The sequence below is a fragment of the Alternaria arborescens genome (genome assembly GCF_004154835.1).
Source record: "Alternaria arborescens strain FERA 675 chromosome Unknown contig_4, whole genome shotgun sequence".
NCBI lineage: Eukaryota > Fungi > Ascomycota > Dothideomycetes > Pleosporales > Pleosporaceae > Alternaria > Alternaria arborescens.
Window position 1 is genome coordinate 939318 of NW_021167859.1, and position 22356 is coordinate 961673.

Genomic DNA, 22356 nt, shown 5'->3' on the forward strand with positions numbered 1-22356 from the left:
AGGCACGCTAGACGGCTAGCGTGCCTGCGAACGTGAAACTCGGAGCACCCCTGTTTGGCTTTGGCCCTTTGGGGGTTCTCTTTGAAAAAGCCCGTGGTTATCGCCGTCGCCCATGCCTCTCATAGCCTCTGCAGCCTCCCTTGTCCTCGATGTCGTTCGTTCTTCCCTCGTGTCCGTGAATTGCGCGTTCCACCTCTCATTTCTTTCTCACTACTACCACCACTAGCCCTTTCTCGCCAATAAGGTCAATCCTTCCCCGAGCCAGAGCGTCGAATACCACCTTGTACCTCAAAACTCCAACAAGGGCGTCCGCTCTGAGAATATATCTTCCCACCTAGGCCCTATCGAGTTCCACCTGTGGTCACCCTTCACTCACCGAGGACCCGTCCCCTCCCCATCATTCGCCGGGCTCTTCAACCGCGCTGGCCACCATGCTTACCTTCAAGAAAGCCCTTGTGCTTTCACTGGCTTGTTTGACGCTATTCTTCATCTTCAAGTCGCAGCACCACGGTAGCACAGCCCCCAACTTCCGCAATGCGAAGGAAATGCCCAGGCCGACCGCCTGGGTGAACCCATCCGACAGGGAGCGTGCGAAGCTCAAGGAGAAGGAGTCGAAAGAGGCGCAGAAGGCCGCAGAGAAGACCGCAGAGAAGGCGGAAAAGACCTTCGATACGCCCAGTGCGCCAGCGCCCAAAAAGCCGAAAACCCAAATCAGCATGGACGAGCTGAGGAAGCGCCCACTCAAGGAACAGCTCGAATACCAGTTCCCCTACGATGTCGACGCGAAGACGCCCGCATACATTTGGCAGACATGGAAGTACACACCGGCACAGGGCGAGTTTGAGGAGATGTTCCGCGAGCCAGAGGCCAGCTGGAGCATCCACCACCCGTCGTTCGTCCATGAGGTCATCACCGATAATGTCGCAGTACACCTGATCAGACATCTATATTCTTCTGTTCCTGAGGTCATTGAAGCCTACAACGCTCTCCCTGTCCCTGTGCTGAAAGCCGATTTTTTCCGCTACCTTATCCTCCTTGCCCGTGGCGGCATCTACTCGGATATCGACACTTCGGCATTGAAGCCTGCGTCGGATTGGATACCCTCTGACGTACCCGCGAACACCTACGGAATGGTCATCGGCATTGAGGCTGATCCAGATCGCCCGGACTGGGCCCAGTGGTACTCTCGCCGCGTCCAGTTCTGCCAGTGGACTATTCAGTCGAAGCCTGGCCATCCCGTGCTTGTTGATGTTGTTGCAAACATCACCCAGGAGACACTTAACCGCAAGCACGCGGGCAAGCTCAGCAAAGACTACAAAGGCATCATCGAGTTTACCGGGCCCGCTGTCTGGACCGATACCATCTTCGACTACTTCAACAACCCCGACTACTTCGATATGAGCACAAGCAAGGGTAACATTACATGGGAGAATTTTACCGGCATGAAGGCGCCCAAGAAAGTTGGTGATGTCATTGTCTTGCCCATCACAAGCTTCAGCCCCGGCATTAAGACCATGGGTGCTGGCGAGGATGACGACCCAATGGCCTATGTGAAGCACAACTTTGAAGGTATGTAGTTTTTTCTTCTTTTATCGAGCTTCCGAGCGTACCGTCGTATCACGCTCCATCGTGCTACGCAGTACAAGCCACCGAGATGCAACCGTCCTTCGATTACACCCGCCTTGAGTCCCTGGTTGCTTCAATACTGACTAGCGATAGGTACCTGGAAGCCTGAGAGCGAGCGCCACATCGGCAAGACATACAACTGACCGAACAATCCCTGCGAATCGTCCGACCGAGCTCACCACATCACACCACATCACACAACCGTATTCACATATAGTGTACACCGCATTGAGCTGCAAAGGAAATGGGCAACAGGAAGTTGCGCGGCGGGCATCAGATAATGCCGATTCGAGTCGCGTGTGAGGAAATACAGCTTCCGGGGGGGGTACAAGCTAGTGGGTTGCGTACACGCGTAGTTGTGAGACGCAGGACTGCCAGCCAGACTATCAACGTCGAATCGTTTCTGCTGTTGCCCCGACGCTGGCATGGAGAACAGGAAGCAGCGCGGGCACGGGACATGTGTTGGTACAGCACCAGCATTTTCAAATCGGCTTCAAGCGCTGAAGTACGAAAAGTTTCTGTTTTGAGGTTATATCGGCTGCATTACTACTTGGCGTATGACAGCGTTTCATCTACTTTTTCTTACGAGAGGCGTTTGACGATATGCCTATGGCGATACCTGTGTATACATTGGCTTCAAATAAGATACGCCATTTCCTCATCACGTTTTCCGTTTCTGGGAATCATGTTTCGTGTCTTAGCTCATTGTGTCATAGTGCCTGATGGGCGATCGAACTATCGTACATGTGCTCCAAAACGAGAATTTAACAAAGAAACAAAGAAAAAAAAGGTACTATGGGTATCACAGTCGAAAAACCACCAGGGTTTACAAGTCACCATTCCATAAAATCCATCACCAATCTCATCGCCTGTTCCCCCCAAATAAGTCGCCGATCTTTCCCATCGTGCTCAATAGACTGCCTCCGAGCGTCGGTCTTCTCTCCAACTCCCTGTCTTTCGCATATCTCCTCTCGTACTCCCTTTCCGTCTCAGGATCCAACTCCCCGTAATGCTGATCGTGATGTCTATGATGTTCATCCTCGTATTTATCTTCGCCATCCGCATACGCATGTGCATTATGTGCGTGCGTGCTATGATGAGAGTAGTGGCTTTGTTGCGAGGAGGTGCGTGCGTAGACGGGAGCGGCCTGGGGTGCATAGTTGACGGGAGGTGGGTAGGATGTAGAGGTCTGGGGGGCGGGATATTGGTACATCTGAGGGTTGGACTGACGAATGGCGATGGCAGGGGAGCTGGGTTGGAGATGTGTCGGCCGCTGGCTGTTGTAGGAGGAAGAGGAGGAAGTGCGCCGGTGAGATGGTATGTGAGGTTGTGGCATTGATGTCATTGCGCCGCTGTTGTAAGGGGTGGTTGGCGAGGATGAGTATATGGGTTGTTGTTCGGGGATTGGCGAGAAGTAGTTTGTGGGTTGCTGGGGTAGTGGCACCCCAGGCGTGGTGGGGTAAGGCGGCTGTTGTTGTGGATATTGTGGATGTGGTGGATATCCTGATCTGGTGGAGTCGTAGGAAGACATGGTGATGTTTCGTGGGTAGTGGATTGGCAGATGGCGGGATTTTCCCATGCACGGGTTATGATATCTTTTATGTCTCCAATCGAATGATACTGGCTGTGGCCCTGCGCTGTATGCCCTTGGCCCTGTTTCAAGGTTTGGCGATCGGCAACGTTGGATGTCGTATGCGGCTGGCTGTGGTGCTCCTAATACAGGATTGGGTGTCGATAACGGATAGATTGTTGTTTCAGAACGATCACGGCTAGAACATGTGGTCCCAATAGTCTTAATATATTTAATATCCTAAAAGGTTGATCGGCTGCCTTGGCTTTTATACTCCATCGCGCGCCTCCATCGGTCCACTTCTCTCACCGAGCCTTATGTGCACATGCACGAACTAAGTCTTTCCGCGGTGAACTAATGCGATCCGGAGGGCTCTCCTCACCAATTAGTGCTCATCCAAGATTCATTCCGGCTGCCAAGGAATATCCGTCCTGTGCAATCGAAGGCGAAAACAGGAGGGGCAACGTGGACTGCATGCTATGATGTCACGCTCTTAGCCGAAGCTTCACCGGCAGCCTGGGTTTAACGTCGGGGTGCCTGGCGTTAGCGATCTAAAGTGGTGTGCAGTAATCCGATGTTGTTGGTGGAGAGACGAAAGGGTTGCCGATCGTTTTCTCGAAGCCGCGACGTGACATAAGCTTGGCACAACCGTGCGCCAGCGTGACGGCTAATGGAGCGCATCGTGACCTTGTGAAGCGACCCTGCGAAAAGCGCTTACATATCATCGTATCTTCAGTCACTCTGAAAAGGATATGATAACATTTAAGAACAATTATGCTGCAGCGCTTTGCATAACGATGCAGATATGAACAGATGCGTGAAATGCATGTCTTGCACACGCTATTCTTTGTGCAAGGGTGGCATCTGACGCTGTAGTGACTTTGCGAAGCACATTGCGCGTAGATTGCCTTTGCAGCATAAGTCTGTTCTTATGAAATATAGCTGAGCCACAAGCTTATCAACGGTATATGTGGCTTCATTACAGTGCGATCCCAACTTCGACTGAATTGATTCGCCCATTGTTGCACTTCAGAGGCTGTGTTGCGGCGACATGTCTTTTTTCCTTCCTTATTAGCGCGCATCGCCACGAGCAACGACTCCGCTAATATGGAGCTAACGTCAGTTGGGCATCCGACAATGGCCGCCTTACCAACCACACGGCAGGTGTTCGCATTCCAGCGACTAAGTTCAATGGCCGATGAACGCCAAGGAGATTGTTCGTCATATGAGCCAAACTAGTTCTTGACATTACCCCACCACTGGCAGGGCTGAGCGGTAAACTCAGCCACTGTGACTTCTGGCGCAACCATTCTTTAGGGAGCAGGCAGTAATCTCCCCCCCCCTCTCCTTTCCAAATCACTTGCCTTGTCTGGGTCGCACATCGATCTTACCTACTCTCAGCGCCTACTCCTGCAACACCTTGCCGGAATCACAGCTGAAAATGTCCTACAACTACAACCAACCAGGCGGTTATCAGCAGCCGTATCCGGGCCGTAAGTCGTCAGGCCCTCACTTCACAGCCCGACGATCGTTCCATCCTTCATGACTTGCGAGACTTGGCGCTGATTCCTGACCCTGTACTAATATCTTACAGAAGCCCCGCCGCCCCAAGGGTACGGTCAGCATCAACAATATCAACAACCTCCACCGCAAGGCTATCATCAACCGCCACCAATGCAAAATCAACAGTACGGTGGCTACCAGCCACAGCAAGGCTACGGCCAGCAACCGCCGCAAGGTCAATATGGTGCGCCGCCACCGAACCAGTATGGCGGCCCGCCTCAAGGACAGTATGGAGCTCCCCCACCACAGCAAGGCTACGGCGCTCCTGGACAGTATCAGCAGCCACCGCCAGGCCAGTATGGTCAACAACCACCTCCGGGACAATACGGACAACCACCACCTCCAGGACAGTACAGTCAGCAGCCACCTCCAGGACAATATCAACCTCCGCCTGGTCCACCACCAGGCCAGTATGGTGCGCCCCCGCCACAAGGTCACTTTGGAGCTCCACCACCTCAAGGACAGTACGGAGCACCACCTCCTCAAGGACAGTTCGGCGCGCCTGGCGGTTTTGGCGGGCCACCAACGCAGCCTTCTCTCGGCTATGGTCCCCAGCAAGTAGCCAACATTGACGTCAGCAGAGACGTCGAAGCCGTTCGTAAAGCGATGAAGGGATTTGGAACAGACGAGAAAGCGCTTATCGCAACACTAGCGAAGAAGGATCCTATGCAAATCAACACTATCCGGACACAGTACGACCAGCGCCTGATGCGAAACATGGTCCAGGATCTAGAGAAAGAGACCAGTGGTTACTTCGCAAAGGGATTAGTTGAAATCGCACGAGGACCTCTAGTATCTGATTGCTACAACCTGATGGAGGCTATGAAAGGCATGGGCACGAAAGAAGTCATCCTAGACGATATTCTCATCGGAAGAAGTAACGCCGACATAAATGCCATCAAGCAGAAGTACCAGGAGTTATTCAAAAGGCCGCTCCAGAAAGATCTCCAAGGCGACCTCAGTGCCGGAACTGAGCAAATGTACGACATGATTGTTGCCGCCCGCCGCGCAGAAGATTCTTACCCTGTCAATCCGCAAGAAATCGAGCAAGCCGTCACCGACCTTCAGGCCGGCATGGGTGGCTTTGCTAGCAAGAACGTTCCTCAAGTTTGCCAGATCCTCACCAGCAAGAATGACGCTCAGCTCAAGGCCATGGCGAACTCCTACCAGCAACGATTCCACAAGTCGCTCGACAGTGTGCTGAAGTCTGCGTTCTCTGGACACATGGAAGACGCATTACGTCTGCTTGTGCACCGTGCTACCAACCGACCCGAAGCTGAAGCTGTCCGCCTGGAGGAGTCGATGGCTGGTTTGGGCACCAAGGACGAGATACTCGTACAACGTGTCGTTCGCTGCCACTGGGATCGAAATTTCATGAACGCTGTTAGCAACGCGTACAAGCAGGTTTACAAGAAGGACCTGGTCAAGCGGATAGAAGGGGAGACTCGAGGTGATTACGAGAAGCTTATGGTTGCTTGTGTGAAGCCTTGAAGTACAGTAGAGGAATGATGAGAGTTGGGTTGGATCGTATGATATCACTTTTTCCTTTCTTGGTTCTTCGGCCTGACGGTGGAAGCCTCGGGCGTAGAGAAGATAGTAATCTCAATACGTCACTATTGACTTCCATTCCTAAGCCCTAGATTCCCATTCTCCCTCAATCTAAGTTTCCGAGTTTCACGCTTCCACTGCATCCATTGACGCTCATGTTACTTCTTGTCCCCGCTTTCCTTCTGTTCGCCTCCATGTGTTCGTCTTCGCTCACCCGCCAAACGAGCTGCTTCATACATGCCCCACGTCCAACCACACACAGAGCATTTGCTTGCCCCAGCGACGAGCCACACTCCCACATTCATGCCGCATGGACAGGTGTATAGACCGGGATTTGCAGGCATTGTCGCTTCTAGATATCAGGTGTCGAAGAGAAGAAGACGATGGAACGAATTGGTTCTAGTGATGGGCTGCAAGACTTGACTATCAAGTATGTGGGTCTCAAGCTGATGTTAGTGTGGTCGTTGCTGTAATTGGGAGACCAAGGAAATGTTTTCAAGCGGCTTTGTTGTGGATGTGAGGAGATGGTCTGTCTACTCTCTGGTTTTACGTTGCCTAGTACGTGTTGGCCGTCGATGAAAGAACAAATCACGATTATCCATTCACGTTTACAGTCGGGATAAATAGTACATTGTGGTATAAGCTATGCGATTCACGTATTGCCACGATGTTTATATAGACTATCTCTGATACGGCGGTGGTTGGTCTGCTGCAAATCCGTTTGAACCGACGTCACGCATCATCAGCTCCAACTCAAAGCTCTCCTCCGAGCCGCTCGCCGGCGGAAGCTCTTCTGGTGGTCCAAGATGCCCACCAGGTCTTGTCATAGGCTCGATAGCCACATTGTCCACGTCAACCTCATGTTTGGATTCCTTACCCACACATTCGAGCAGGAGATCATATTTGACATCGTAGTGGAGTGCTACACCGTACGTGCTGAACGTCGGGGGCACAATATTGTTGATCTCGAAACCTTCCAAAATGGTGTCCGAAGTGATTTCTATTCCAGGTTTACTGTATCGTTGGTTGAAGAGGTCGAACTTTTCGATGCTCTGCTTCCGTACCTCTCCTTCGGGTGCCGATGCTAGTGGGACGCGGAAATTGATGTGCGCTATTGCTTGCGCGCGAATCCCGCGGAGGTACACGGGTGCTGGTTGTGTATCGCCATCACTCAATGTTGCTTGAAGCGAGAGCTTAAGCTTGCTAGAAGCACCGACACGGTACTTCGAGGGTGAACTGAGCACTAACAAAGAGGTTGAAGAAGCCTCTTCTTCTTTGCTTCCGCCACGCAAGCCTGTCTTCAGCCGTTCTAGCGGGGCACGTCGCTCCTTGTATGGTTCTGGGGTTGATGATCGCGACTTGCGCTCGAACCGTACTGGTTGTGCCGGCACAAGTGCAGTGACGGGCAGCAGACCCTGTTCCGGTACTGAGGGACTGAATCGTAGCTGGTGCACGACGACAGGATTGAGCGTGAACGAGGCATTTTCCGTGACGTACTCTGCTCGCAGGAAGTACTCGTTACAGATAGTACTCTCGTTCCACCAAAGCGACGGCGGAAGCGGATGACACCTATCGTACTCGAAAAGAACATCCTTTTTGAACGGCGCGTTGTTTTGAAGCTTCGCATCATTTTCGACTGCTTCCGGAAACCGAAACTCGAACGGGTACTCTATCCGTGAAGGTGGACAGGTCGCGCTGGGCGTTTGTCTCTGCGATAACGTTTGCTCGCGGCAAAACAGCTCCACCTCAGAAACATGTTGAATTGCAGGATTGCGTTCGCTAGAGATGCGACATGTTGTCTTGCCTATAAAGCTTATGGTGACGTATTTGATCTTGATACGTGCTTTGACGTGAACAACTCCCTTCACCAGGTCGTTGTTGGTATGGATGCTGCGACGACTCGACCTTGTGAATGCAATGGAGATAGGCCCATCTGGAGTGTTTTGGCGATCTGGATGATGGTGATCGCTATAGAATTGTGGTTGAACGATGTAACTATAGAGGAGGCGAGGCTGTGGTGCTTGACTCGCTAGTGAGTTTGCCATAGGCTATAGAGTCAACTCGACAAGATGTTTGCTGGCAACCAAGATGCTAGCAATATGTATACGGATGATAGCTCTGAGGTTTCTGGCGCTTGGCAGATACAGATGTCAGGTAGGGCGTAGGAACTTCCTCGAAATGACATTATTACCAAGCCGAGTGGTAAGATACCCCGCTTCTGCATTACTCAGGCCAAATAAGTGACGGAAGCCAATGCACCTCTTATCCACGATGTCTCGGACCACGTCCGCCGTCACTTGAGTGCTAAGAGCGAGGTTGACTAGTTGCGGCCTCATTATTCGTCTTTGCAGAGCCCGAACCTTCTCTCTAGTTGAGCCAAAGAAGAGACATCTCCTATACCACCGGGCGGTTTCAGCTCGTCAAAACTCCAATTTCGCTATGACTGTATGAATAGCGACATTGCCGAGGTGAGGCATTGGGTAAGCACGGGTAGATAGCGAAGGGCGCTGTATGTAGTTTGTTCCGTGTTGGCTGGTTTCCCTACCTAGACTTGATACGGATAGCTTCGTATTCTCGATGCCGAAGTCGCCTCGCTATCGCGGGTGATCAGAACGCAGATGTCAGCAATGATAAAACTGTAGCTACTGACTCAAGAAGCTAACCGACCTTCACCAAACTCATTCTGCCGCAGACAAGCGGAAGGATATACTTTGTGCGGGAAGGAGCGAAAATACCTGCTGAATTGGCAGGACAATCGCCATCAAGCGGTCCTGCTCAACGCGTATCACTTCTGCGCTCATAACTACTCGTCTCCAATTTCTGATATTCTAGGTCTACTCAATAAACTCATATCTCGTCACTACAACTTATGGTTATCCAGCCAAAAGGGGCTATGGCAAGCCCACGTGATACGACCCCACCTAGGCAGCCGCCTAAGACTCAGGCTGAGGCAGACAATGTGCCATGCAAACCACCATTACAACGCCCTATGATGTGCACAATATTGTCGAACATTATGATCCTGCATCCTTATTACCTTCCATGTGTAGCGAGCACCTCATTATAGAGCAGAGCCGCACAGAAGCTACAGGGGGTTGGCAAGGGTGTGCAGGGCTTTATCTCGACCTCGCTCATCCCCCGACCAAGGTCTGTAGCTGACATGAGTTCTACACCAAGGCGTACGGCGGACATTCAGCGAAGGCAGACTTCTGCTTAGTGAATAAAGGTATGACAGAAATCTTTGCGGCATTTTCCTTGATATTGTTGCCTATAATGTGAGGCGTGTCGCGCACGCCGAGCGTCGACGACCCAGCAAGTGCGCCCTTCTTCGACCTCCAAACTGCGCATTCGAAAAACTTTGGAGCACACGAACAAGATCGAAAAAGAGTCGCAGTCATATGATGGTTGGGCTTAGACGTCAACTTAAAGTTTACAACTGTAAAGGCTTTTACGCCTTCTTACGCCCCAGAGTCGCATATGGGGGCCACGAAAACCAACCCCGGACCCAGTCAGGGGCGCTGACCGTTTTGCGAACCACAAAATACAGGGCAATGGTGGCAAGAGTACGAGGATGGTGTGCAGCCGGCCCAATAATGCCTCGCCCGGCCGTTAGACGCCACAAACCACAGAGTTCGCCCTGGACGCCATCGTATGTCACTGTCAAAATTCGTGGGCCTTCGACCGGTCATAAAATTTGTTTTCTTAGGCTCCCATGTCAAGACAAGTCCAGTAGCATAGGCCATGATTGCTATCCATTAGGTGCCACTACGGGGAGCCGGGAGAAGATAATGAAGGTCTGTTATGGTATAAAGATGGTGCTTGAATACATGGACTAGTGATACAGGAAAAGACAATTGAAACGTGGTATTGAAAGACGCTGTGCTCTCATATGCCATGCTTGAACGCATGAGGAGACTACCATTACACACGGAAACATACCATCTTCTACACTAGGAAGCTGGCGCACTCGAAGCGGGTGACCGAGCAGCGAAGAAAAAAGACATTCCACAACAGAAAATAATACAGGTTCTGTAACAGATGAACAAATCAAAACGAAGACCAGTCTACCGAAAACACCAGCCCAGATTAACCAAAAATATGCTGAGCTACATCTGACCGTTGCGGTGCGTTGTCACAATACCAATACCTACGGGTGTCAATAAGGGTCTCATGAAACTGAATCATGAGTGCTTACCATATGTTGTACATCTCAACATATTACCCAGCTTGCTCCAATGGTCTAGCGATGCTATTTACCAGTGTCGTAAACGTAGCAGCAACTACTTCTCCAGTGGTTGTAACAGAACGCGCAACCTTGATCTGTCGTATAGCTGTTGTCACCGCCGCATTTGCAACACTGCCAGCGGTATACCGGCGGACGCTCCGGTCGTTGACTATAAGGGGCACTATAGGGAGTGTTGCCAGCGGGAAAAGTGATGGATGCACCAGCAGAAGACGATTGTGTTGTGCGCCCAAAGAGATAGGTAGCGGTATCCGGTGCGTATCTGTTGTTCGCACGGGTGCTTATAGAGTAGGAAGTGCGTGGATCTGGGTGGGCATTGAGTGGGCGCAAGCTGGCGTGGTAGTCGTGCGAGTTGCACTGCGACGCATTGTTCTGGAGAATGTAACAATTGGGACAATGCGGGTTGAGGGAGACGTTGTGCGGGCCATCACCGCAGCTCTTGCAGTAGTAATAATACGACATGGTCTTTGTTGGCAGTGGTAGTAGTCGTGGTAAGAAAGAGCTAAAAGCCGATGAAGGTCAAGGAAGAACAAAGTTGGACGTGAGCTTGTTGTGCTTGCGAGAGTGTGAAGGTGTCTCGATAAAAGATCTGCTAGAAGAGGAGGTCAATCAGAAGTATTATACTCAAGGAAGTGGTCCCTTGTGTCCTCTGGCCTGGCTTCAACACTGCTCCGCCACAGGAGAGAGTCCTTTGCCCTAGGGCAAGATGTGTATTGTGACCGCTGATGCCATTGTAGCTTCATTTCCGCCTACGAGCCCCACCCACTACGATAACGTCCCTCGTTCTAAGGGCCTCCAGTCATACGTAAAAGTAGAGAGGACGATGGCTGAGTGCTAAGAGCTCTACGCGTTTTCCGGCAACGTCCATGACGGTGAGTATGATGAGGGGGTTTAGTTGGATGACTGAGGATAGTATCAAAAGCCTGAGAAAGGTCGGAGCTTGACGACCGGAAGTCTTAATGGCACGTGAGACTGCTGAGCCACATCCGGTACATCGGCTGTATCGTCGGAGAATTCCAAGTAGGCAAAAGAAGGCAAAAAAACCTGAGGACCTCAATCCAGCCTTGCAGGCCTTGTCGCCTGGTTTCATGAGCCAGACCGGCATCTTCTGGTTAGAGCGTCCTTTACCGCCAACCTGATCGGATGTAGAACACCGCCTCTTCAAAATGATTCTGTCGATCGATTGGCCCAATTTGACTATGAATGACGTATAGTATGGTATGAGCTAATGTTTCGCCTTTGCTCAGTGGCAGGATTCCCGCCGCTGAACCGACCATTGGAAGAGCTTTCCTGATCAGTCTCCTCTTTTCTTAACAGAGGGTGTGCAGGCGGTCAAATCGTCGCGTACCTGCATTTGTATGCAAGATGATCTAATGCGATGCCGATTCTGGTATGCGGAGTGTAAGTCGCATTTTTGCTCACCATGCAGTATTCCATCAGAGTGGTGGAGGCACACGTGATCTGGACATAAGATGCAAGACGATGCATATAGACAAGGGAGCAGGAAGGCAAGAAGGACGGAAAGATGAAGCAAGCAATGATGAAGAGGTATCTGTTGTATGATAAGTCGCAAATCTGAAATCCAAGTCTAACCAGTTCCAAAAAGAACACGCCGTCCAAGGAGAGGCGGCCTGCGTCAGATAGTCCAAACGTGAGGACAACAAACGTACGCTCTTGTAGAGTGTTAGAGATGCCCACCAAATGCTAAAGTAGTAAAGCGATAACAAGATAGCGAGTGAAACAAAGAGCCTATGCAGAACATGTCGAAATCAGAACGAGAGACGCCAGTGATAGCCAAATGGAAAATCGCCCATGATGAAAAAGAGAGCCACGAGCTGCTGAAAAGCTGAAGCAACAAGTAAAGTCCAATGTAATCGGGGTTTGTCTAACGGGTGTGGTGAAGCTTATCCGGAACGGCGGGAGCGAAGGGCGTGAGACAGCGACTATTTGTGAACCTCCACCACGCAGCCATCGCACCTCTCGTGAGAGCAATTAGTGCAAGCGGGCTGCCATAAACCTATAGGTCCATCACCACACGCGGAGCAATACCAAATTATCGTACCGCCATCGGTAGGTGCTGGCATATGATCATGACCGTGCGAGGACGTCAAATGGCTTTGGTTGTAGTCATCGTTGCCGAAGAGTGTGCCAATGGGAAGGGCAATTCCGTGAAAATGTAATATCGAAGCAGTTTGAGTGTTGTCCGTAACGTCTTCTTCCGAATGCATGGAGGCCGAAAGGTTGTTTGCCGTGGGAGTTTTGAGGCAAACAGGTAGGTCTCGGTCATAACCGAGTGTTGATAGAATGACCATATCGAATGCTTGTTTGGCCTTAGGAGTAGCAGATGGTAATAGAGGAAGGATGTTTGTGCTTTGTGATAGTGAAGTAGAGAACTGAGTCTGCGTTATGCTGTGATGAAGTGGAAATATTGGAGGCTTTAAACCATTACCTCTGAACTTCACCCTCCGTGATAGATGCACCGCCTTTTTCCTTTTCTAGTGCTGTGCACCGCACAGACAGTCCTCTGGTGAGACTCCTGAGGGGTGCTCGAGCCCAAATAGGGTGGCGGCCCTTGTGAGGCATACAGGTTCTAATGGGCGCAACGAAACAAAACCAGTGGTGAGGCGAGGACGAACGAAGGACCTGCCAGGGTATGAGGAATCAGCCACTCTGAATGGTGATATGTTATGAAAAATTAATGTTCGTGACGCTCATTGCGTAGCCATCACTATCCTAAGGTTCAAAGCTGTGTTCTGCGAACTCCATTGGCAGTTGATGTTGGCCTAGGGATATATGGGCAACAACAGTCGGGCGGAGCAGGTAGGTTCAAGCTACCAATCGCCCCGATTACCCTCCTGATTAAAGGTAGTAGAATTAGTTCTGTTTGGATAGGACCGTCCATAACAGTTCACATGACTACCATCCAGTACCCGGGTTTATGGGCCTAGTGGCGCGAGTGAGCGTAGGGCTGCAGTACCCACCGTCGGTGTATCGCACCAAATGCCTGGTGTGCCTCTCCAAGTAAGGCAGGGCTGATTTGAATCTCATCTTGAGCAGATGAACCATTGTGGATCCCAGGAAACACCAGCCTGAACCATTGCCACTACTGCGCAACCGATCTGAGAAGGCCATCAACAGCTCGTTCCACCAGACGCACGCGAACGCCATCCGTTCTATTCGGAGAGATGGCGTGGACGCAAATGCATTGGTGGGGGTGTCCGATGAATGTACGTACAAATCACATGTGAGATTGACCAAAGGCGCTTGATTGGTGCCAGGATCGTGGATCTAGACATGGAGCATGACCGTGATGTTTGACTCGGCATACGTGATCCTGCCTGAACGAATGTCGCCGTGATCGGACTACATTGGGCTGCGTCGAGCTATCGATACCCAAAGCATAGATAGGTCGGATAGAGTCATTGTGTGCCTCAGTTGTAGGCGCAGCCATTTTGACCAGGCAAAATCCGTTTTTTCGCTCGATTCGGCAATCAAATCCCTGAGACCATGGCCTTATTCACTTGCGTAGAATTGGGCTTCACACGAACCGTGTGTTGCTTACGAGCCTTTGGGAGATCGAAGGATTCCCCCATAACACAGCCGTCACAAGTGTCGGTGCAGGCCATGTCTGATTGAGGAAGACGTTCGCCGGGATCCAGTGCCCGTGCTCTCAGACCAAGTATGCGACCTGTCCTCTATGGCCACTAATGGTGAGTGTGGCTGATAGCTAGCAGATACTCCCATAATGGCGTCTTGAAGGCTGCGAAGGCACCTGATGTACCGGTGTCCATCGGAGGTCTTTCTCGAGCGCTGAGGAGGGCAGTGCTAGACAGTCTGCTAAGTCTACTGGTTGCGGCGACAGTGTCCTCACCGACGGTCGTGCACGTTCCTATTGTGGCCTACAGCCACATCTTATGACAGGTGAAGTAAGGCGGTGTTGAATTCACGTCGTGGATGCGGCTAAACACAATGGTCGTTTTCCAATTAGTAGATTTTTGGGCAACGATGCGGACTCACTTACAGCAGCTAGGTCCCAGCGTTTGCCAATTGCGCCCTCAACCCCAAGGCTTTCTCCAAAATCTGCCTGACAAACATAAGGCTAGCCATATGGTCCGTAATGGCTGCTAGGGTTACATTGCTACCATCGGGGGGCTGCAAAAGAGTCGGATAGTCTGCTCATCATCTCATGCACGGCGCAGCGTATATAACCTAGACAAAATTGGAGCCGCATCAGTAAGAGCCGCATAGATACAAGCGCCATGTTCTGTCTCCTGCCGTCTTCTAGTCCTGATATTTACGCATGATAGGATCATATCCCGCCGGAAACAGAAAACGGTCGTCTCTTCGGGGCCAAAAGGCGGCAGCCAGCGTGTCAAACAGCGAGGGAAGCGCGATTAAATGAGGCTCTACAAGGCTGTGTGATAGCCTCGTCAGGTCGGTCAGTGCCAATGGGTTAGCTTCTTCGGAATTCTGGGCCGGTGATACAAGTACACCGGCGGTCAGTGGTGAGATAGACGCTACAGACTCAATACGATCAATCCTGATCCTGTTCTTGCCCTTTGAACGCTGTAGAAGCAGACATGTAGACGCGAATGTCAGGGAAGGCTGAGAAACGTTGTGCGGGGTGTTATCATGGGTCATGCAAGTCAATGCACGTTGGCTACTAGTGAGTAAGCAGCCTTTGCTTGGCTTGTTGTTGCTGAGAAGAGCAAAACTTATCACTCAAAGCTGATGGTTTTTCGGTCGCCAGATGGGAAAAGCATTGCGGTATCGTGAAGAACTCAATTCGGTTTGTGACGAGAGGCGTTCGTGGTGTTGCGCCGATCTGTTGCTTTGTATGACGTCGGCAACTGCCGGGTCCAGCCGATTGGGCGAAAGACACGCTACGCGTCGCTGTCGTTTATCGAAGAGGTCATTGAGATGGAGTTACACCAGACACGAACTTACAGGAGGTGGTTGTGATAACATGTTGCTCTGTCTGTCAATTTGCAGATGACGATGACGTTCCTTGTATGCTAACCGGTTGTGAGTAAATTAGCGCCCCAACCACGTGCAATCCTGGCTGCGCGGCGTCACGGTTGCTGCTGTGCAACACCCGGGGAACGTCAGGCCTTCTCGAGGGCTTCGTCGACCACGCGTGCGACCACCGGCATACGACTACGGCCATATTGCTCTATCCCTCTTCTTTTAGTCGCGCACGAGTCTGCTACAATCCCACGCGATGGCGCCCCCAGCAGTCATCGGCTCACAGAAGCCTGGCGCGACCGATACCACAGCCATGGAACAGAAGATCGGCCAGGCCACCTCTGTTATCCTACCCCTTCTAGAGCTTGGCGCGCTGGGCTACGAGACATATGTTGTTGTCTATTTGATATGCGTCCAGTATCTCATAGATCCCTCGGAAGACATCCAGCGAGATTTCGATATCCGGCCCCGGCGCTCCACGGGAATCGCACTCATCGTCGTATACGCCATCCTCCTTCTGTTCCTCATAATAGCATGGGCGCGCCTACTACAGTTGATCTGGTCAAACCCGGATCTTGTACCCCTCGGCGACCCGTCGCTAGAGAAGACGGATGCGAACACCAAGGGCTTCGGGTTCGATCAATACGATGCGTACATCTGCGATTATCAAGGACTGCCGTTGTGGTGTGAGAAATGTCACAACTGGAAGCCGGATAGGGCACATCACTGTAAGGAACTGGGACGATGTGTGAAGAAAATGGATCATTATTGTCCTTGGGCGGGTGGAATCATAGCAGAAACCACGCACAAGTTCTTTATGCAGTTCGTGGCGTATGCTTCGCTGTACACAACATTCACTTGGGTCGTGGTAGCTATCTTCTTTGCAGAGAGGAATTCCAAGGTACGTGGAGAGGCAGGATGGTGTATGTATAGCAGGCTAACATATGACAGATGGGATCACGGCCAGGAACCTGGATCGGCGCCCTTGCGACGGCGGTTTTGTTCAGCATCTTTACCTTCACAATGACCTGTATGACAGGCTGGAATCTGATGATAAACTTCACCTCGGTCGAAGGCATCCAACGCGGTGGCATCCACAACATTGCCTTTCTCATGTCTCGTTCCTCCACGAATCCCGATACATTTCATTCCTCAGCGAGCCCCAGCACCACAAATGCACTGCCTACGACCCCAACAACATCCTCCAGTAAACACCACAATAGGAAATCTAGCAGAGACATGGCTGAAGAAAGAGAGCACGAGAAGGAGGATTGGCCCATTCTTACCAGCTTTACACGCCCATCGAACCGCTCGTACGTCGTAATACAAACCAAGCCCATGGAACACCCGTGGTATACAACCCTCATGCAAGGTTGGAAAGATACTATGGGTGAAAATATAATCGACTGGCTACTGCCCTTCCGACAGTCTCCGTGTAAACAGAAAAGCCACAGGGGTGAGTTTGAGTGGGGCGAGGTGGTCTACGATATGGCGAAGATGTACGAAGACAAACATCCTGGAACCAGTCTTGCCATCCTTGATAAGAGCGGGAGGTCGAGGAGGTGACGTTGATGAGCGGTAAATGCCAGCTTTGTTTTTTCCCGTTAAGCGACTTGGGCGTTCTTCGTACATTTTTTCTTTTAGGATTTGATACCCACGTATGTTGTTGGTCGCAAACTGTACATAGTAATTCGATGGAAGGAATGGAATAGATATCTGCATCATCGCTGCATGCGCTACTGAGGGAGGACGACTCCAGTCTTGCTAGATGTTCTCACTGTTACCGCCATTCGATTCGGGTTCCGCATGGATGCTGAACGTCATAGGTCTGCGGATTACTCGAAACATTTTCTTCATTTACTAATAACAAACAGCCCTAACGTTACTCTCGCATCGTACAAAGATCACTTGCACAAGCGCGTCTCTACGTCTGCACGTGGCCAAGCTCTAGAGTCAATCCCTCTTCCGTATTGAACCAACCAAACGTACCTCTCCCATCACAGGCCTGTAAAGAATTTGGTACACGACCGCACCACCACTCAGCCGATCCTCGCATGTATCATGCAAGCACAAGTCCGATGCGGGCAATCGAAGTTCGTAACCCAAACCAAAGTCCAGGCCACTTGCCCGACATCGCTAAGTACTTCATGGTACTTGTTTGCTACTGTATCTGGTACCTTAGAGGGTGTGCCGATGGAGCCTGAAGCTTACCGGGGCCGCTTTGATGCGGATATGGACTTGAATGTGTAGATACTTTTAATACATTCTAGACCTCCAACGGTACTTTCCTGAACGGGTAGGAAAATGTTTGTTTCATCGCGGGGACGTGAGCTGATTTGCTTGGTGTTGGGTAAGTTCAGATGGGTAAGATCATGATTCTGTACGAGCCTAGCATAATTTACCATGGTATGGCTCGGGGAATGACCGGAGCATCAGTGTTGCCGGAGTCAGGTAGCGATGATCATCATCTTGTTCGTCACAGTCAACCCCGGAAAACTATCCTGGGCGTCAAAGTAACATCTGCGCGAGGATGTGGTGATCGCCGTCTATCTTCTTCTAGTCCGAGACCGCATTCATCCATCGAACATCGTCTGCAAAGCGAGATTCTTACACGCCTTTAGCCGTTGAAACATTGACAGCTTTCGTGCCTATCTTGGAGCTGTGCGCTGGCTGCAAGGCTGCCGCTTTCCGGATAACCGTTGATCGTCATTTCGTTCAGGGACGTTTCATGCTACCATGGTACTATTAATGGAGAAAGCCTCCCGCAGGGTATGCGTCTGAAAAGGCGAGAGCATGGGCCGGGGCCTTCCGGGCTCGATCATGTACGTGCGTTAGGCCGCCCGGTCCATAATGAGAGGCTTACAAGTTGGGTAGTTCACGCGAGAAGCTGCAAGGGTCAAGAATCAGCTGGGCTCCTAACTATTTTTTTACTCGCCCAGGACGTGTGAACGTTAGTCTCAGCAAAATGCGCAACAGGTGCTCTTGTGTCACACCTTCCAACGTCTATCAAGAGCGACAGGTGTAATCCCTTACAGGCCGGGCCGCTCCATGGCATCCTTGCTGGGAATGAGTTTAGAACATGGTCCTTGGTTTTCGGGAGAGTTGGTGTGGTGAGTTCGGCAGGGCGAACCCTGGCTCTGATCCCCCAATGATGTGCAGTGTTTCCCGTCAAGCTGTGAGGGGTCAATCCTAGAAGAAGATCATAGCAAGGGTCTAATGCAACTTCTGACCGGACAGTGGAGCCTTCCAACAATAAAAGCCGGTTATCAATACCAAAAGCCAAGTGGAGCAGAGAAAGCGTTAGTGATAGTGGCGTTCCAGCTGTTTGACCTTGCAAGTTTGGCGAGACCAACTGATTGAGGTCGGCGGAGAACTGCTGTGTTGAGATTCGATATCACGAAACATGTCATGGCTCAACTTGTTCAGACATGTTGCCGGGGCCGTCACTTACCGAAAGCACGAACCTCGACCAAACGGCTACTGTAGCCTCTCAAGCAACACCGTTGTGTGTCATGTTTTAACTCTGGGGTTTGAAACACCGGAGCTGTCGATGGCGTTTCGAGCATGGACACTAGGTTGGGGTTCATGGAAACCAGGGGGATGTACGAACAAATTTCCGCATTTGGCCTTGCGTGCGTTATGAGACCGAATCTGGCCGTTTACTACGAGCGCAGCATAGGAGAGCGCGCTAAACATTCGATAGTTTGGTGGGCTGGATCATGTTTGCAGATATAGCGCCACTCACCAGTGGTGGGTTTCACCATGATTATGACCTGGAAAGTCTCTTTCTGTGATTGCGTATGTTTAGTAAACTTTGTGCAGACAACAGGATAACAGTGAAAGATTTCATCATGGATGATATGAGAAGATCGCAATGTGATTAGACTATGTCGTAAACAATCTTGGAGGCCAAAGCCTATCGAGAAACGCAGTTGCAGTTCCCAAATGCTGCAGTCTTAGCGCAATGAACCCCCAAACTCCATTTTCCCAAAACGCTGATGTATGCTCCGTTTTGGGTCCCAGGGTATTCGACTGAAGGAAAAGTACGAGGCCGCTCGTGCGACCAGTGAATATTATGGCATCCGAAGATGCCCGCAAAACGTCAAGACTAAGCCAGCCAATCAAAGAATGAAAACACCCAAAGGACTGCGGCCCCACCAGAACGCCTATGGCGGAAAGGGTAGCAGTTGATGTGCATAATCAATCCCGTCATCACGACGTCCGAATGGAACATTCCGGTAGGCTTGTGAAGGTAGCACTTTTGGACGATCCCCGTTACACTGAGGGACACTAAGTTTCGGGACCATTGGCCTCGCGTTCCCGTTGTTCCTTTTGTGGAGCACGACGACGAGCGTTGATAAACCAGTTGGACACCTATTGTGGGTCAGCACGCTGTGGTCTAAGAGTGACACTGAAGGACAGAAGTGGCAGATGTAGTGAGAGTGTCAAAATGACCGTTCTTGCTAAGACGCATCACGTACCTGATTGAGACTCAGCCCAGTTCTGTTGCAGAGTTCCATCTTCTGGTCTTCTGTGGGATATGGTGATGTTCGATTGGCGGCAAACCAGTCTTTCAGGAGGTTCGTGGCCTCTTTCGGCAGGTTGCCTCGGCGCTTCCTGTTGAATGCGTTGTGGTCAAGGCCAACATGCTGTTGGAAGCGAATGTCACTGTAGGATGTGTCATAGCCTTGATATCCGGCCCGAGTGAAGTAGGAATCGTTAGGTCGGTCGTATCCGCCATAGACAGCTGCTGGAGACTCATGGTAGTAGCTATGACGTGGCTCGTACATAGAGCCTTGCTGAACCATGGATTGCTGGAAAGGACTTTGTCCGATAGGTTGCGCGTAGGAAATGTGGCCTTGGGGAGCTGAGGGTGACTGGTGTCGCATGTGTGGGTTCGAAGGCATCGACTGCTGTTGTGGTGGCACGTACGAGTGACTTTGGCGGTGATGCATGCCGGATCCTACAGGCTGTACTGGATGCTGCTGAAGAATGTGGGGCGAGTAGCCAGCAAGGGCTGGATCAATAGCACTGCTCGTGCGACGGACTTGCACTACAGGTGGCTCGTAGATGTCGCCGAGTGTATCGACGCGTCTTCGCTTACTCTCAGACCAAGCTACATCGTCAAACTGGGGTTGCACATGGGGAGAGCTTTCAACCGAGTCATTCCGACGCTGGGGAGTCCGTGGTGGTGTGGTAGTCCGTGTAGTATGGAGGAACTGGAAAAGTCAATCAAGCGATACAGAGACAATAAGCTGCAAGCCAACATACCTCGGAGAAGGAAGGAAGTTTGCCAGGAAAGTTTTGCTCGCCTGGTTGGATAGGTGGGGAGCTGCGCATGTGGTGGTTCTGTGATTCTGTCAGAATTGTGCTCGAGGTTACAGACGGTCGTAATTCGTCGCGGTTGTCGAGTGCATCGGCTGGAGTGATCATGCGCAAGCCGAAGTCAGGTAGCATCGCCAAACCTCGGGAAAGCGATCGGCGACGAGCGGGTAAAGAATATGAGCGTGGGGGAGTTGGTGAACGGGGGTGATCGACGAATCCACCCGCTGATATGGACGGGGGGTGGGCAGGGGGGTGATGGGAAGATGCATAAGCCGAGGGCTCGGATGCTCTTGCCCTCAAGGGTACGTTTTGTGCATCTCTGCGGAAGGGGTCACAGAGTGCAGGTTCGAGGAAACTTGGAGGGGAAGGAGCGGATGTTACAAAAGAGGAAGGAGAGTCTTGTTCTTGACTTACCGCAGCGACCATGTTAGCCAGCGGCCGTTCGGCAGAATGCGAGGAGTTCATCTTGCGCGAGTGCAGCGGTTCACAGTGGCGGTGCGGAATATCTTGGAGAGTAAGATATTCCATGTGTTCAACGGCAACACTGCTTAAATACTCTGCAGAAGGGACGCGTTAGCGAATAATCACTTTAGTATCAGCGTCGCCATGGGGAGTGGATGGGCTGCTTCGCTCGCCCATAGTTACTGACAGCTTGGTACCAGTCTTTGGCTGGCACCGTCGAATGCCATCGACACGAGCGGGGTCCCATAGGATGTTGGCTCAGTTGTGTGGTATTACTTACCCAGGTATTATGGTAGTGATGTAAAAATTAACTCGAAAAGGCAACCCAAGGGTCCGATGCAGGACCACTGAACCAAGAATTATATATCGCAGATATATGAGTGGTGAGGCGATGGGGGTATTAGTTTTGGGGAGGGAGTCGGGGACAAGTGGTGACGATTGAGCCGGCGCAAGCACTCAGCGATTCGCAAGAAGGTAGTTGGGGTCGTGATGACGGGTCCGAGGTGTTTAAGAAGCAGAAGCACCGTGAGCGAAGGAGGCGTTTCTAGACTAGGAGGGACTGCAACGGGCCGTACATCAAGCATACCCTGCGATCTTGCAGCAGTAGAAAGCGCGTCAGGGGTGATGCTGGTAGGGTCCAATGAAGGACAGACAGGCGTGTTTAGCACCACGTATGTGTTAACTTGACAGGTGAGAGTTAAAGTTTGGTCTATATTCTCCGAGCGTGACTATGCAGGCTCTGGCCGGACGTAGGCCGAGCGTAGGAAACAAGAGACGCTCAAGCTACGCCGCAGGTTTCGAGGCACAAGCCGGTGCTGGAGTCGCGCCATCTGCTGCAGACGCCATCGAGCGTCGCCGGTGTCCCCACTACTCGCATCGTCGCAGATCTCGCTGTTTCTGACTCGGCGCAGGTAGGCGCAGGGGTGCCGAATGCCTTTCGCCCATTTTGTCGCACCCTGCCTGTCGATTACCTCATCTGCGCTCCCACACACTGGATGCCGCAGCAACCTTACAACGTTCCATTACGGCGGCGGCGGCAGCAGGCGACGCTCAC

General features: G+C 51.5%; 6 protein-coding genes across 6 annotated transcripts; 3 read left to right on the top strand and 3 right to left on the bottom strand.

Annotated features, from left to right (window-relative positions):
- Nucleotides 1-431: 431 nt before the first annotated feature.
- Nucleotides 432-1769, top strand: AA0111_g2423 (hypothetical protein; the record flags this gene model as incomplete). Its single annotated transcript, XM_028648193.1, has 2 exons — nucleotides 432-1569; nucleotides 1720-1769. The coding sequence occupies 2 exons, from the start codon at nucleotides 432-434 to the stop codon at nucleotides 1767-1769; spliced, it is 1188 nt and encodes a 395-aa protein (XP_028509987.1).
- A 719-nt stretch (nucleotides 1770-2488) lies between these two features.
- On the bottom strand, nucleotides 2489-3157 carry AA0111_g2424 (hypothetical protein; the record flags this gene model as incomplete). The annotated part of the gene is made up of 1 exon (XM_028648194.1): nucleotides 2489-3157. The coding sequence occupies one exon, from the start codon at nucleotides 3155-3157 to the stop codon at nucleotides 2489-2491; it is 669 nt and encodes a 222-aa protein (XP_028509984.1).
- Nucleotides 3158-4637: 1480 nt separating this feature from the next.
- Nucleotides 4638-6250, top strand: AA0111_g2425 (hypothetical protein; the record flags this gene model as incomplete). Its single annotated transcript, XM_028648195.1, has 2 exons — nucleotides 4638-4689; nucleotides 4791-6250. 2 exons carry the CDS (start codon nucleotides 4638-4640, stop codon nucleotides 6248-6250), a joined length of 1512 nt encoding a protein of 503 aa, XP_028509985.1.
- Nucleotides 6251-6987: 737 nt separating this feature from the next.
- On the bottom strand, nucleotides 6988-8352 carry AA0111_g2426 (hypothetical protein; the record flags this gene model as incomplete). Its single annotated transcript, XM_028648196.1, has 1 exon — nucleotides 6988-8352. The coding sequence occupies one exon, from the start codon at nucleotides 8350-8352 to the stop codon at nucleotides 6988-6990; it is 1365 nt and encodes a 454-aa protein (XP_028509982.1).
- Nucleotides 8353-15771: 7419 nt separating this feature from the next.
- Nucleotides 15772-17081, top strand: AA0111_g2427 (hypothetical protein; the record flags this gene model as incomplete). The annotated part of the gene is made up of 2 exons (XM_028648197.1): nucleotides 15772-16416; nucleotides 16467-17081. The coding sequence occupies 2 exons, from the start codon at nucleotides 15772-15774 to the stop codon at nucleotides 17079-17081; spliced, it is 1260 nt and encodes a 419-aa protein (XP_028509983.1).
- A 2724-nt stretch (nucleotides 17082-19805) lies between these two features.
- Nucleotides 19806-21305, bottom strand: AA0111_g2428 (hypothetical protein; the record flags this gene model as incomplete). Its single annotated transcript, XM_028648198.1, has 3 exons — nucleotides 19806-19889; nucleotides 19997-20734; nucleotides 20787-21305. The coding sequence occupies 3 exons, from the start codon at nucleotides 21303-21305 to the stop codon at nucleotides 19806-19808; spliced, it is 1341 nt and encodes a 446-aa protein (XP_028509990.1).
- Between the last annotated feature and the right edge of the window lie 1051 nt (nucleotides 21306-22356).